The sequence below is a fragment of the Nomia melanderi genome, chromosome 6 (genome assembly GCF_051020985.1).
Source record: "Nomia melanderi isolate GNS246 chromosome 6, iyNomMela1, whole genome shotgun sequence".
Taxonomy (NCBI): domain Eukaryota; kingdom Metazoa; phylum Arthropoda; class Insecta; order Hymenoptera; family Halictidae; genus Nomia; species Nomia melanderi.
The window spans coordinates 3,931,857-3,946,171 of record NC_135004.1 but is presented as its reverse complement, the minus strand read 5'-3'; the positions used below and the strand labels follow the sequence as shown (position 1 = coordinate 3,946,171).

At 30.8% G+C, this 14,315-nt stretch overlaps 3 protein-coding genes across 5 annotated transcripts in view; 1 reads left to right on the top strand and 2 right to left on the bottom strand.

Moving 5' to 3' along the window:
• Positions 1 to 651: 651 nt before the first annotated feature.
• Edc3 (enhancer of mRNA-decapping protein 3) lies at positions 652 to 5,171 on the bottom strand. 2 transcript variants are annotated; one of them, XM_031976762.2, is made up of 6 exons: positions 4,939 to 5,171; positions 4,576 to 4,742; positions 4,224 to 4,474; positions 3,881 to 4,029; positions 3,536 to 3,796; positions 652 to 3,458 (listed from the first exon to the last, which is right to left on the bottom strand). In XM_031976762.2, exons 2-6 carry the CDS (start codon positions 4,731 to 4,733, stop codon positions 2,865 to 2,867), a joined length of 1,413 nt encoding a protein of 470 aa, XP_031832622.1. In that variant the 5' UTR covers positions 4,734 to 4,742; positions 4,939 to 5,171; the 3' UTR covers positions 652 to 2,864. The 2 variants fall into 2 exon arrangements, with proteins under 2 accessions (XP_031832622.1, XP_031832633.1); XM_031976773.2 differs by lacking the exon at positions 4,939 to 5,171 and adding an exon at positions 4,838 to 4,932.
• Positions 5,172 to 6,495: 1,324 nt separating this feature from the next.
• On the bottom strand, positions 6,496 to 8,589 carry LOC116427053 (uncharacterized). Of its 2 annotated transcripts, XM_031976950.2 has the most exons (5): positions 8,346 to 8,589; positions 7,406 to 7,575; positions 7,191 to 7,328; positions 7,028 to 7,110; positions 6,499 to 6,965 (listed from the first exon to the last, which is right to left on the bottom strand). In XM_031976950.2, exons 1-5 carry the CDS (start codon positions 8,431 to 8,433, stop codon positions 6,902 to 6,904), a joined length of 543 nt encoding a protein of 180 aa, XP_031832810.1. In that variant the 5' UTR covers positions 8,434 to 8,589; the 3' UTR covers positions 6,499 to 6,901. The 2 variants fall into 2 exon arrangements, with proteins under 2 accessions (XP_031832800.1, XP_031832810.1); XM_031976940.2 differs by having other exon boundaries at positions 6,496 to 7,110; positions 8,346 to 8,498.
• A 3,918-nt stretch (positions 8,590 to 12,507) lies between these two features.
• Positions 12,508 to 14,315, top strand: part of LOC116427121 (protein amalgam) — a 102,016-nt gene continuing 100,208 nt past the window's right edge. Inside the window, exon 1 of the mRNA XM_031977103.2 lies at positions 12,508 to 12,808. Coding sequence (XP_031832963.1) covers positions 12,757 to 12,808 — 52 coding nt within the window. The 5' untranslated portion in view covers positions 12,508 to 12,756. The remainder of the gene's footprint in view (positions 12,809 to 14,315) is intronic.

Genomic DNA, 14,315 nt, shown 5'->3' with positions numbered 1-14,315 from the left:
TAAAAGTAATACTTTAATGGAATTGAACAATACAGTAAAAAGTTAATTATTATAACTAAAGAACTAAAAACGTGTATTGAAATGTATGCCTATTGAAAAAACATTGGTAATGAAAGGTATTTTCATTATCTGCACATATGAAATGATTCGACTTTTATGGCCTACTTAAATTAAGTTTTATATTAAAAGTCTATCACTTGAATATACCGAACACGTAATTTAGCAGCTATAATAAATTTCTTACTACCTGTTTACTTAAAACATTTTATAATATGTCTTTGTAGTATTTTTAAATTATTAGAATGCTTTTATTTATCAGAATGACATCATCGTATCATAAAAGCATAGTTTATTTGCAAAATAATACAGAAAATGTTCTTTTAAGTAATATTTTGACTGAGGCTGAATATTCAATGTAAGTATTTTTAAAATTGTTTCAGTATGTTTATAACTATATATTACCCTAATTATTTTTAATCAAACATTAAAAGATTACAATAAAAAGTTAAAATAACCTTTTAAAATAAAGAGAACATATAATAAATGCAATGAAATTTGGAAATAAAGATGTAAAATTTATTAAACAAATGTAATAGTTATATTTTTTTAGATATATCATAAAATAGAAATTAAATAAATTTAGATCGAAAGAATTAATATGAGGCCTTAATAAATACGAGGTCAATTTTTAATTTAATCATATTTCAGCTATAATAATCAAGTACTTTTATTATCTGCATATTTATCTTGAATCAAAAGGTGATCAAATCTCATGAGTGTGTTAGTGTTTTTCAGATACGACTGACGCGTTGAAAACTGTAAATATTATACGTATTGATAATTTTAATAGGGGTATCTGTATCTATATTAATTAGTAATAGTAATATTGTTAGAAGCTCTGCATATTTTACCAATATTCATTAAAATGTTTCATGATTGAAAGTGGATTTTGTGACTGATAAACAGAAAGAGATGGAATGCGACTGATTCTTAATTTGTTCCCATAGTTTTATGTTATTTAATAAAGGTTTCTTTACAACTATAAATTTCTGCAATATTTTCAATTTAATAGTACTGCTATTCTTGTGAATACAATGGAATAACATACAACTTTGGAAACAATTTTTTTGCAACGGAAGTGTCATGCGGTGCTTGTTCAGCTTTCATACTTCGGTGAAATCAACAACATATTAATTATTGGAGATATATAAAAATTGTAACAAACTTTAATTCAGAATAAGAAACAATCTTGAAATACATTTTCAAATCATAATAATATATATATAGTTTTCTCATATAATATAAAATACCGTTACACTGATGTATTTAATGATATCGCGATAGTACAATTTTCATAGATTAAAGCAGTTGTGTAGTAGATAAAACTTATATTTAATTTTAATTTGAGCTGAACTAGAGTACTAAAATATTTTTGTAATGGATCTAAGCCTGTTGGTCTGCACTGCATTTATGAAACTTGACAATAAATATACAAGGTGAAGTTAATTAACATAGAACCAACTTATTATTTTAATGCAACTTTATAATGTTACTTTACTCAAATTGTATTATTTCAGTGTCAAAATCATGATAAGATTTTAATAAGTTATCATTACGTAAAAATAATAAACATAGCATCATTAGTATCACAATTTTCAATTACTTTTTTTTCTTACATTAGGGTCACAAAAATTGAAATAATTATTATTTAAAACATGCTCCTTTACGCACGTAATTAAAATATAGCTATTTTTCTTTTCACACGATCTATTTGCTAATTTATTTAGATATTTCATTCGATTTCGAAGAACTGCAAAATTACATTGTGATTATCATCACCAGTAAATGGTAAGATTACTTTCTGAAAAATATAAATATATTTACATACAAATTATAAATAACTTACTCAGGCTAGTCATAATTGGAATAAATGCTGTACAAATGTGTTTTTTTAATAACAAACTGCTTCAGTTCCATTATTATAGATGAGAAACTATTTCATTACAGTGAAATATATAACTGGGCACAACATATAATAAAACATTTTGAATAGTGAAAAATAATGATTCAGAAAATAACAAAAATTCTAAACAAATTCATCATACTCAATACATACATTACAATTAAAATACAATAAACAATTATGTTTTTATTTTGTGCCCTGAATTTTGTAATGAAGTTTTGTTTATTATGTATTTTGTGATAGTTCTAAAGTTAACAGTAAATTTAAATCCTATTTCACTTTTAAAAAATAGATAATTTATAAATAAGTATTTTACAAATTTTGTTATGTCAGTATATCACAAGATAAATTCTGAAAAAATATTATAGGATTTTTTTCTATGAAAAACCATTTCTCGTTTTATAGAATTGTTTAAAACGTAAAGTAACATAAGCTTTGTTTCTATTAATTATGAATTTCTTTAATCTAGTTATATTTACTAAAGAAATATTACACGCGCATTGTAGAAGCAAACAGTTCTTACACCTATTAAGATGGACAAAATACATGTAGTATCGAATCATCACAATTATAACATTCGGAAACTGCTAAATTTATTGTGCCGATTGAAACAATGAATTTTTTAATACATTGACCGTTTGCCCGATCGATTTTTTGAATGCTTACGGAACTAAAAAAAAAAAAGGAAAAATAACCAATCATGTATGATTTTTCTCATTAAGTTACAACAGTCTATACACAAACTATATTTCAACTTTATAACATTAAATGCGATATTGTTATATAAATAAATTCGGACAATCCGCTTGCAAAAGTATTATTTCATAGATGCTAGGCTTAAAATTAAAGTTACAGGAAATTAAAATATTTTATTAGAAGCATCGTCCTCTGTATAAATTTGCTAAGAATTATTGGAATGCAAAGGAATGACAAATTTGGGTCCAAAAGGCGACCTGTATGTTATACCAACATCTGCATATACTTTGTTCGGTAGGGCAAGATTACATAAATATAATCTGCCATTATCAACACTATGAGACATTGGTAATCCACCAAGCAAACTAAATTTACTAAGAATGCCTGGTGTGCCTGTGGCTGGTGGTTCAATAGCTAAAATAGGTGCCCTATTACTATTTGCCCATCTTGCTATAGGTGTAATCATTCTTGGAGAGTTTTCGTCACAAAGTGATACAAGTATTAAATCTACCACTGGTGGTAAATTTTTAACTTTAGTTTCTACCTTATTTCCAGTCAATTTGTATAAAGATAATTCTTGCAAAAGGGAAACATCTTCAGAATTTTCTACAAACACTATTGTTTTAACACCATGACTAGACAATTGCCTAGCACAATTGACACCAGCAGCACCAGAACGATGAGGTCCACAAAGGGCAACAACTGTTGGCCATTGATGTGCATTATTTGGATTTAATCTATGGCTTCCACCTAATAGTTGCAAAATAATTTCTGCACCAGCACGACCAAGGAGTTCCACCTAATTAATATATTTTTATTGATTCAAATTTAACTAGAAATATTTTCTTGTGTTTTAATAAATTCTGTAATGCATACTCTACGTTCCCAACTGATTCCAAAACGATCTGCTGCTCCCATTAATTGACGATGAAGATTAAGTGTTATGCTGGGAATTACTAAGCCATTATCTGTTACGTATTCTTTTTCATCAGCACTTGGAACCGTTATTTGTCTAAAGACTGCAGGTTCAGCAACAATAATATTTTCATCGTGTCTATATCTTCCAGTAGTACCCCTATTATTTTCAGACTGCCTGACCATATCAGGTTTCAAAGAATTTATTTCTTGCCATATAGCCTGATCAGAAATATATAGATTTTTCAACAGAGTTCTACTAAACCTGTTATTCTCTATATGTACATTGTATATTTATAAACAAACCTCTTTATTAAATAATGCCAAATTCTTCTCAAAATCAAAATCCTGATTTAAAGATTCATCAATTGGTGTACCAAATGTATGCTCATCTCGTTCTAAAACTCTTTGTCTGTGACTCAGTCTTTTTTGTATTGGTTTACCAGCAGATTCAGCTGAAAAGATATTTTATTTCAAAGATATTGTACCTTTACAAAATATGAAAAAGGCTTTTAATTGATTCATTTGTACATATTTTTATCATAGGAATAAGAAATATCATTATCAATTGATTCATATTTAATTTCTTAATACTATAACTAACTCTGCTAAAACTTATATCATTGAGAGGCATTATTTATTTTTTTACCTAATAAAACTTTTCCATTGGCAGTTTGCTCTGTAGAACACTGAACATTAGCGTCAGGTTTTTTAAAATTAGGTTGTGTTTGGGATGACGTTGTTTGTGTAGATGATGGCACACTTTCTGAAAAAGACCTTCCAGCCCGTTTAGCAATAGGTCTTTTCACAGTTACCTTATTTTGTGTTTGATTATTATCATTTGCATTAGATCCTGTCTCATTGATCGATATAATTTCTACATTTAAAATGTCCTTTGTACTAAAAATATTAAATGCAATTAGTTCATAAATTATTTAAACTGAAGGAACACTAAATTGGCTTAATATTTACATTCAAAGTAAAAGAAAAAGATATGCTACCTTAAAACAACAACAGATGAGGAGTGAGGTACTCCGTTACAAAAAGCTTTTGAAAGTGTAACATAATCTTTGTTTAAATCAACTATTTGTCCCTGATACGTTCCAAGTTCTTCAATACATTTTACAGAAACTGTGCAGCCCACAAATTGTTCTGACATCTTAATTACCTATTTGAAAATGTTAAGTTTATCAATAAAAAGTGTTGATTCATCATCAACATTTGTTTCCTTTAAAATTATTATGCTATATGAATGATATTTACACTAATGATTGATATAAAATTATTGGGGGATACATTGAAAATTACAAAATAAACGTTATAACAAGTCGACACTTATCGAAAAAACTGGAAAACATACGAACCTGATGTAAGTAATACGTAAACACAAATATATTTTAAAAAAGATTATTCTTTTTAACAATATCACAGGTAATTTAAAATATTGTTATTTTTTTTTAAATTAGAATGCATGAAATCAATGTAACAATGCATTCATGAATGAGTAATAACGAACATAAAATTTCCATGCATTTTCATCCCTACTCTAACCGCGTACGGTTTATAAAGGACTACACAACACGCTACGCGAAAACAGGCATAACTTCATACCATTGGCGTACCTTTTAGTCAAACTATCGATTTATCCCTAACAAAAGGTACTAAAACTTTTTGAACGGCTTAAAGAAAATTAAGAATAAATTCCATAAAATCATAATATTAAGTAAATGTTTAATTTTTTTACAAATTAAATTATTATACTTTTTCATGAGTATAAACAGAAGGAAGCTTAATGCAGCTATATACAGAAGCTTCATTTTTCAAGAGAACAAACCAGCCACTAATACTATTGATTCTTGCTCATTTACAAACTATTTTATTTTGAATATACATAATGAAAACATAAAATTAATAATTTATATATAATTTTCTTAAATACACGACAAATTTTGTACATTTATTGACATTTTCGATTACAGCAATGGGTCGATTCGTATTCTTTAATCTTGTTCAAATGCTGATGTTTATTAGGATGAATTAAAAATTTATCATAATAATGAAAAGAAAATATTATGATAGACATTCTTGTCTATCTTTTTGATGTGCAGTTTTTCATTAGAATTGTATGATTTTATCAGAGACAACATGCAATAATAACGTTTCTTTCTGTAGACAAAGATATCAAGGAGAAATAGAGGTCAACGACTTAAGCCTTCTTACTTATAGGATATTATTTTTATAACTGTATCGTATAGGATCTTTTGTAGCAAAGTTTAGAATCTATATCCAAAAATATTCAGTCAATAGCTTTTATACAAAAACTGTATAGTTTTCTTAAAAAAATAACCAAGATATTTTCAGCAAAGAATAAATTCCGAAGAGAAAAGAAATACTTTGGGTAATTAAGTTGCTGGATCAGTTTCTGTTTATTCGTTCTAAACTTGTTTAGTCTTATTTCTTGGATATTGTTGAGAGAGTGATAAATAAATATATAAAAATTTTTGATTTTATTTTATAATATATTATTTCACTGGTCTGATACTTAAAGTCGAGCAAAATCCCCTCTTCAATACGATTTACTGGAAAGCGTTTCCACTGTTAACCATATCCCCACTATATTTATTCTTGGAGAAGGGGGCTATGTAAGTGACCTTACTTTGAAAGAGAAACGAGTTAATGGTAGATTAATCGTATAATTATTAAACTTATCCTTAATTTTTCATTATTTTACAAACATTTCTCGTTTTCAGATATTTTCACTTTAGAAAATAGGAAATTTTGATTATATAATCGAATTATCTTTAAGAAATTTCTTATTTATAATCTATATTATATTACAACTTTCTATATTATTAGGGGGTTTGGAAAATTTAAAATATACGAATTCAATATTATTGCTGTGTGAGTTATTTTTTGTATATTTTAAGTTACGATTTTACATTGAACATTGCAGAAGAAACTTAAAATAGTACACATAAGATAAGATCAGGTTTTAGCATAATCAAACTACTCTGTTTAAGTGTTTATTCAAGTGTTCATTAGTTATTCCATATGTCTTATAGCTTGCAGAGGATTGTATTAAAATCATAAAAAATATTTTATTTGTATATTATACAAGAAATAATTGATAAAAGATACAAAATGAATAAACAGTATTTTACATTCACAGAATGTTACATTAAATATATACATATTACTGTCCAAAGAACTACTTTGAACATATATTATTGTTTTTGAAAAATATAAAATTTTTCTTCTTGCATTATTTAGTTTCATAAACTATTTAAGTCTATTGCTTTGCACTTAAGATTGTCTATCATGTTATATTTAGATTTTTCTGAAACTGATATTGCACCAAACAAATCTGTGGAAAATTGCTTGTAATCTGCAACTAATTGATATAACTTATTATTTATATCTACACATTTAAGTCCATTGTCAATAGTTTCATACATTTCATTCACACTATCTTCAGAAATTGGAAACTTCTCCAAAATTTCTAATTCTTCCTTTAATACCGCATTTAAAATGGTAGCCTGAAACATGCAAATAAAATTAAATTTATGAAATAATTGTTGGTCATCTCAACAAATTAATAACATTTGTAAGTACATACTCTTTTTGCTCTTTGTTGTAAATTCTCCAACCTTTGTTTTACATTATTAAATTCTGCATCAGTATATTGTGTCCTCTGATATTTATCCTCATCCATTAAAATGTTACTTGGTACGGCAATATATTTATTTATAATATTCTAAACATAATCAGGACATTATACATACATAAAAAAAGGAAAAAAGGTATATATCTTCATTACACTGAAATAATTACCTCAATACTTTTTAAATGTAACAATGCCCCTTTGCAATATGCCTTTTCTAATTGCCTCTGATTCTTCTTAAGTATCTTTGTATTCTCAGAATCTAGTTTGTAGGTTTTCTCAATTGTTTCACACAATTTTGCAGCTGTGCAACAAATCCTATTTGAGATAACAGTTTGCACTACAAAAAAAAAATAGAAGGGGTAACGCATTTCTGAACTATGCCATACAACAAACAAAACTACAATACAATTGAATTTATGAACTGTTTTATTTAAGTAATCCAGCAAAAATACAAAAAGGAGTGAACAAAGAAGCGATTCAGATGGTTCAGTTATCTATCTGGTATATTGTTCGTGCATATTCACACAAACTTCCTAATTCGCTAAAGAATTTTGATAAATTGAATGCAGAAGGAAGCAAAAGAAATGATGCAAACAGAACTCAACATATATACATTTCGATACAAGGTCAACTTTTATTTGCTTCAATTTGTAGCGTGAAAGGAGACAAAAGAAAAAGAAAAGGAAGAGAGAGAGAGAGAGAGAGAGAGAGAGAGAGAGAGAGAGAGAGAGAGAGAGAGAGAGAGAGAGAGAGAAAGAAAGAGAGAAAGAGAGCGAGAGAGCGAGAGAGCGAGAGAGAGAGAGAGAGAGAGAGAGAGAGAGAGAGAGAGAGAGAGAGAGAGAGAGAGAGAGAGAGAGAGAGAGAGAGAGAAAGAGAGAGAAAGAGAGAGAAAGAGAGAAGAAGCGTTAGCCTTTGTGATTAACTTCGTCCGCGATGGGCCGGTGAAAGTATTCCAAGCAATGGACGAGTGTGACTCTAGTCATGATCAAATCTACATGATACCAGAGTGCACCCGTCCAACGATCGGAATATATTGTTCTGCACAATCAGAATGCCGTATAATCTGAAAAGCATTTGAACGAAAAATCAAAATCGGCGGCGCCTTACTGGTAGCGTATACAGCTCTTGAATGAAAGCCAAACAGCTGCATTTCGTATTCTTCTAGTTTACGTTTCCGCGATTCCGTAGATGCCATTATTGTTAATGGACTTCGAATACACGCGAACTGTATAATAATTTTAAGCGAGCACTGAATTAATCTTTATACTTCATCGAAGCAGTCTCGTTCCCTCCGATGATCACACCTTGACGTCCGTTGACAAATGAACATGGCGTCTATCTGCTTGCGTACGACAGCGTCCTTTGTCCCTTCGCGTTCGCTAACGCATCCGGATTTCGTCGCGGGATCCGTCGCCGTTTCAAAACCGACCAATCACACGTGAGGATCCGCCGCTGAAAATTCGTTACTCGAGCTATACCGGAAAATGCTTAAGCATCTCCATATTTATATTATTCTGTGTGCATTAATATACTGACATTTGTTGCAACAATATTTATTCACAGTAAATCACAAAATTCCTTTTTCTATGCACTCAATACCCTGCATTTTACGTAATTAAGTAAATTTACCGCCAACTGGTTTCACAATTTTGTCGAAAGATGGCGCACCAATCGCCATTTTGTAGAAGAAATTAAACTGCAAAATAATTTAGGATGTATTTAATAATAACCTTCGAATAATTTGTTTTATTTAATTTGCTGAAATTATTTCATGCAACACACGATTGTTTCATATTTTTACTAACAAATTTACAAAAATGAAAGAAATAATAAATAATAAATTTTACTACATTGAAAGCAAAATAAAAATTTTATTGATGTTCATTCAATTTTATTGTATACTGGATTTTTTATATCCGTGTATTTTTAAACGTATAAAACTGGTGATTCATTTTTCAAATAAACTTAATATTTTATAAAATAAAACAAAAGTTACATTCTTAAATTTTTTATATGAAATAATTCTTATGCGCGGTCTAGTACGCATATTAAACTCACAATTTGATTGAGGTAACAATTTGGCGAAATAAATTATAATAAAGAATCTGCAAACAGGGAATGTACACATTTTCTATGAAATATGTTCTCCTGAATGAAGAATTTTACTACAAATGTACACCTAGTAAAGTTTCATTGTAACTTCCGAGGAGATAACTGTGTGATATAAAATAAGGGCTTTGTTTATTATCACAGAAAAGAAATGAAGGACCCCGTTCACCTGGCGGATACATAATTTAAATATTGTTTGATATGGGTTATCAGCAGCCTAGGATGCAGACACTTCCTTCATACAAAGTTCCCATGGTTCTTTAATATAAGAAACTCTAAAAAAGGGATTAAAAGATAACTCTATCCGTGTGAACGAATTTTGAAAAACTCGTATTCTATTGATATTTCTAAGTAATAAAAATATAATTTTTAGTCTATAAATCTAAAAAAGTGGTTAAATATAACTGGAAATTTTATACGAGAGGGTTCTTCAAATTATCAGTTTATATCTAGAATACAAAATCACACAATATATTCTTTTAAAAAAAATGTAAACCTTAAGCAAATTATTATCTTTTCAAAATGAAATTGATGTTTAAAACTTTAATAGATCATATCTTAAAATGAATGATTCATATCTTATATCGTTTAACTTTACGAATGTAGTTATGAGTGTAGGAAATAATTATAAAATAAAACTGAATTTTTATTAAATTTATTAGGCATGTTAAGAAATGTTGAAATCTACACAATGCAATATGATTTAAGGAATGTTACTTTCAATCTCGACGACGTTTTCATTTGATAATATTTTCATTCATTTCTGTTTGTAGTTCTCTCAACCATACTGCCTTTATTTGACCTACTTTTTTTTATAAATTATAATATTGACATAGGCTAAAGCGATAATTTCAGGTGTCTCATTCTGTATACAAGGATATTTTCATAAATATGGAATACTCTTACCAATGACATCACCAGAATTTTTTGTACAAGTGTGACTCACTTCGTTAATAACTCACGCAATACAATAGCACACTATTTTTACGTTTGGTACTTCCTAATGCAATGTAAACCGCCATTTTCTTGGTAAATTAATCATGTTCAATGAGCGAGACGCTAAATTTATAGTCTGTAGTTTTTCCCTGGATGACTAGCTCACTTTGCCAAATCGACATGTAGACATTTATCATAATAATATTAAACCGCAATATGTATCCAGAAATGGAAGTGGTGTAACTTAAGAGCAGGGGTTTTTATATTACATGTCCCGATCCTTTAGTAGGTCGCAAACCAAATGTAATGAGTCATGACGTATAAAATAAAAATACACAAGAAGTTTAAAATTTACTTCACAATACATATGAAATAATGTTGTCGATAAATTAATATTTCCATAATAAATATATAACACTTTTCACCAGCGGTTAAATGAACAAATTAATTTACACAAAGCTTGTATTTAATTTAACGTAATTGCGTTATAACGCAAATGTAATATAACTATATTAGATCATCTACAATAACAGAGTAAGTCTCACTTAACTTACTAAAAACTAAATAGTATTAACTCTAAAACCGAGCTCATAAGTTCTGTAAAACAGAAATATGCAAAATTGGGTTAAAAGTGACTTGCTATTCGATTTAACTGAGACTTACCCAACCCAGACTTACCATCCTGTGGACTAGGGTTAATCGAAAACTACGATTGAAACCCAATGGGATCCTTTTCAATTGGCATAAGCGAAAAAGGTACGCGAGGAAGCGAGTGCTCTCTTCTCCATTCGTCTTGTGCACAATGACGAAGTGAATGGATGAATCGAAAGGGGCAGGCGTTCAACGAAAGCGGTCTGCGAACGCCTGGTTCTCGCGCGCCTCCATACTCATGCTTCATTCCCTTAGAATTCTGCACGGCCACGTAAATTCGTCATTTGTTACACGTTCATGGTTTTGTATGTCTGGTCACATAAATTCACGTTCAATCGGAAGTCTTCGAAGTACCAGGCAGGCCCGCCTCGTGTTCTTCGAACGACGATAAGTTATTAAGCAAATCCTACGCGTTGACATTGAGCATGATTCCTACACGCAGGAATGCTGATTGCGAGTATAGTAGGTTTGGGATTAGCGGAACGGGATTGGACTGGCACGCTTAACCGGGGTTTGGTCCTCGGTGATTCGGAGTCCTCGGATTAGGCCATTGAATTGTACAAGGTGTGTTCACAATACGGGAAATAATTTCTTGCAAATCGAGCGTAACAAATATTATTGGTTGTGCTCTAAACGAGTTGGAAGTGGTCCACCTGTTCTGTGTTTCTCAATGACATTCGGGTAAAATTAATGAATGAATTGTAATACCTTTCAGGTAGAACAGTTTTTTTTTAAGTCAGTATGTAATAAGTGAACTAAAGATGTTTATGAAATTTTCAGGTTTTAGAAATACATTTTTTATGACCAACAATAAACAGAAATTTTATTTTTTGTACAGAGTTGCAATAGGTATATTAAGAATATGAATAATGTTCTAAGAAATAGGATTTCAATGCTAACGTTATTGTATTCTACCTAGTTCAGAATAATTGATGTTAGATAGTAATTGATTGACAAGGTAAGCTGACTTACCTTGCGGGTTAGATATATCAAGGATTATATCTCAGGGATTTAAACGTATGGAGAACATATAACTTTTTAACCTATTAATTAATAGCGTCTAACACGAAAAGACACTTAACTCTTTTATTAATTTATGAATTATCGAGAACTATTGCACACATCTTTTTAAAGTCAATACAAACTGGCGGACATTTTTAAACAAAAATTTTAAAATACATATACTGTAAAACCACCCCTGTATGGGAGGGACAAAAATAATTATTTACGATATTACTTAAGCAAACTTTAATTACCCGTGATCCTTTTCGTCGTTTATTTAAAGGAAACATTTAATTCTGTAATGTTACTTAGTTCAGAAACTACGACTATTTTGGTACCATTCAACCGAACGTCCGTAACCGATTAAACACAGAGAATTCGCTTGTCATTTGCAAAGGAAATACATTTCTGATTTACCATTTCTTAAAAGTTATTCAAATATCTGTCGAATTAATGCAGGGAGAATTTGTCTGTGTGTGTTCGGTGTACACAAGTGCGGGCGCGTGTCACGTTGAACCATGTGTCCATTGCGCAGCTAGACGGCGCAGGTCCCCGTAAAAAGCCGGGGGCGCGATTCCGTCGCCGCTGTTCGGATACCGCGCGCGAGTTCCTTCTCTCAGTTTGTATTCAGTATCCACCTCGTATTGGTGGATACGTTCGGTTCTTAATTCAGTTCAACGAACCATTCGTTCTGCGAGCCGCGAAAAAACCGTCCGAAAGTACACGTTCTCTTGACCAAGGTAACCGAGTTCAAGGCGCCAGTAGTGCCAATTCTGTGCGATTTGTTTTGACAGTGGTTTTCAACGGGTTACGAAACAATATGCTGCCGACGCGATTTGTTGGTCTACTGTTGGTGCTTTTCGTCACGCAGGGTATGTTTCAAAATTATGTAAATGTTAAATGTTACTAGACAATGTTTTATTTTATTTTGATTAATCGAATGGGAACGAAATGGCCATTGTCGATGGTGCATCGATACTCGATGACATGCTCCTTTTTTGAAAGGTTTGTTACACGTTACCGTTGGTAACAGAGTAAAGCATTGAAATTTGAATGGTACCTGTTGTATTTCAATGCACCCCTGACCTATGAGTTACTGACATCTAAGTTTCCTGCGAATAATCGATTTCGAACGTGACAACTTGTTGAATATTGTGGTTGGTAAAGATGTCCATGGAGAGTTTTTTATTTATGTCTAATTAATACAGTTTTATACGTGCAGGGTGTATATTAAGCAATTTAATTAATTCGGTTAATGGATTTTTCTTGGACGTCTGCGACCACTTCGGTTAATTGCATTCAGCGAAGCCGCTTGTTAAATTTTATCAACAATAATCGATATTAGATAAATTCCCTTTATTAAAATCATCTGTTATTCACGATATTTTACTAGATTATCGAAATCGATATAAAATATGAATTCTTCTGTGTTGTATAGTACACGGAAAATTTAAAGAGACCAGTACGTTCCTTATTAAAAATCAAAAACGTGAAGTTCAATGAAAATCAAATCATTACCTTTACCACTAATTATTCTCCCCTAATTGTTCTGCACAGTTATTTCTCCATAATAATCTTCGCAAAAAGCGAAGAAAGTAAAGATACGTCTCGCCATATGATATTCTTTTGAAAAGATGTTACTATGTCATTCAAAAAAAATGTATTCAATCTTTTATTCAGTTAATTAAATTGTATTGATTAAATCGGCATGTCATCGATTGCGAAGATATTGATAGTCTTGTCCAATTTGAACCATGTAGTCCGTTAGATGTAACGAAGATCGGAGGCGTGTAATGTGGGGTTCATTTAGCTAAATTATATTTAGGTATACGTACTCGATGTCGTGGGCGATCGAGGAAGCTTGTAGCTAGGAAAGTTTAAAGCCGGCAGGATCTCGGATCCACTTGTCACGATAATTTCGCATGCGGCACGAATAACGAACAGTTACCTCACCGTCCGTTCCGTATAAGCGGCTGTAACAATAGTTACCATTGCGGGTAACATCGGCGAGCAGAACTCGTAATCGTTGTTGCGGAAGGAACAATTACTCGGTCTTAAAAACGCTTAATTACTCTTCCTCGTACGGTGAACCGACGCGGGCCGCGTCCACCGTCTCGATAAAGTTATAATTGCGGGCAACTTTAATCATTGTCTCCGAGCTGTGTCAGGTTCTTCGCCGCGAACTGGTGTCGTATGAATAATTCCGCAGTCTCGACCTCTTAACAATTATAAAATTTTCCGGAACATAAATAAAAAAGGTTTCCCCCGCGGGACCATTTCTTCGGTAAAACTAATTAGTAGGCTAATTTTTAAAGGACTAAATTGGACATGTTTATTTAAATGTATATTTGTAGAGGAATTCATAAAGTTAGAGATTTT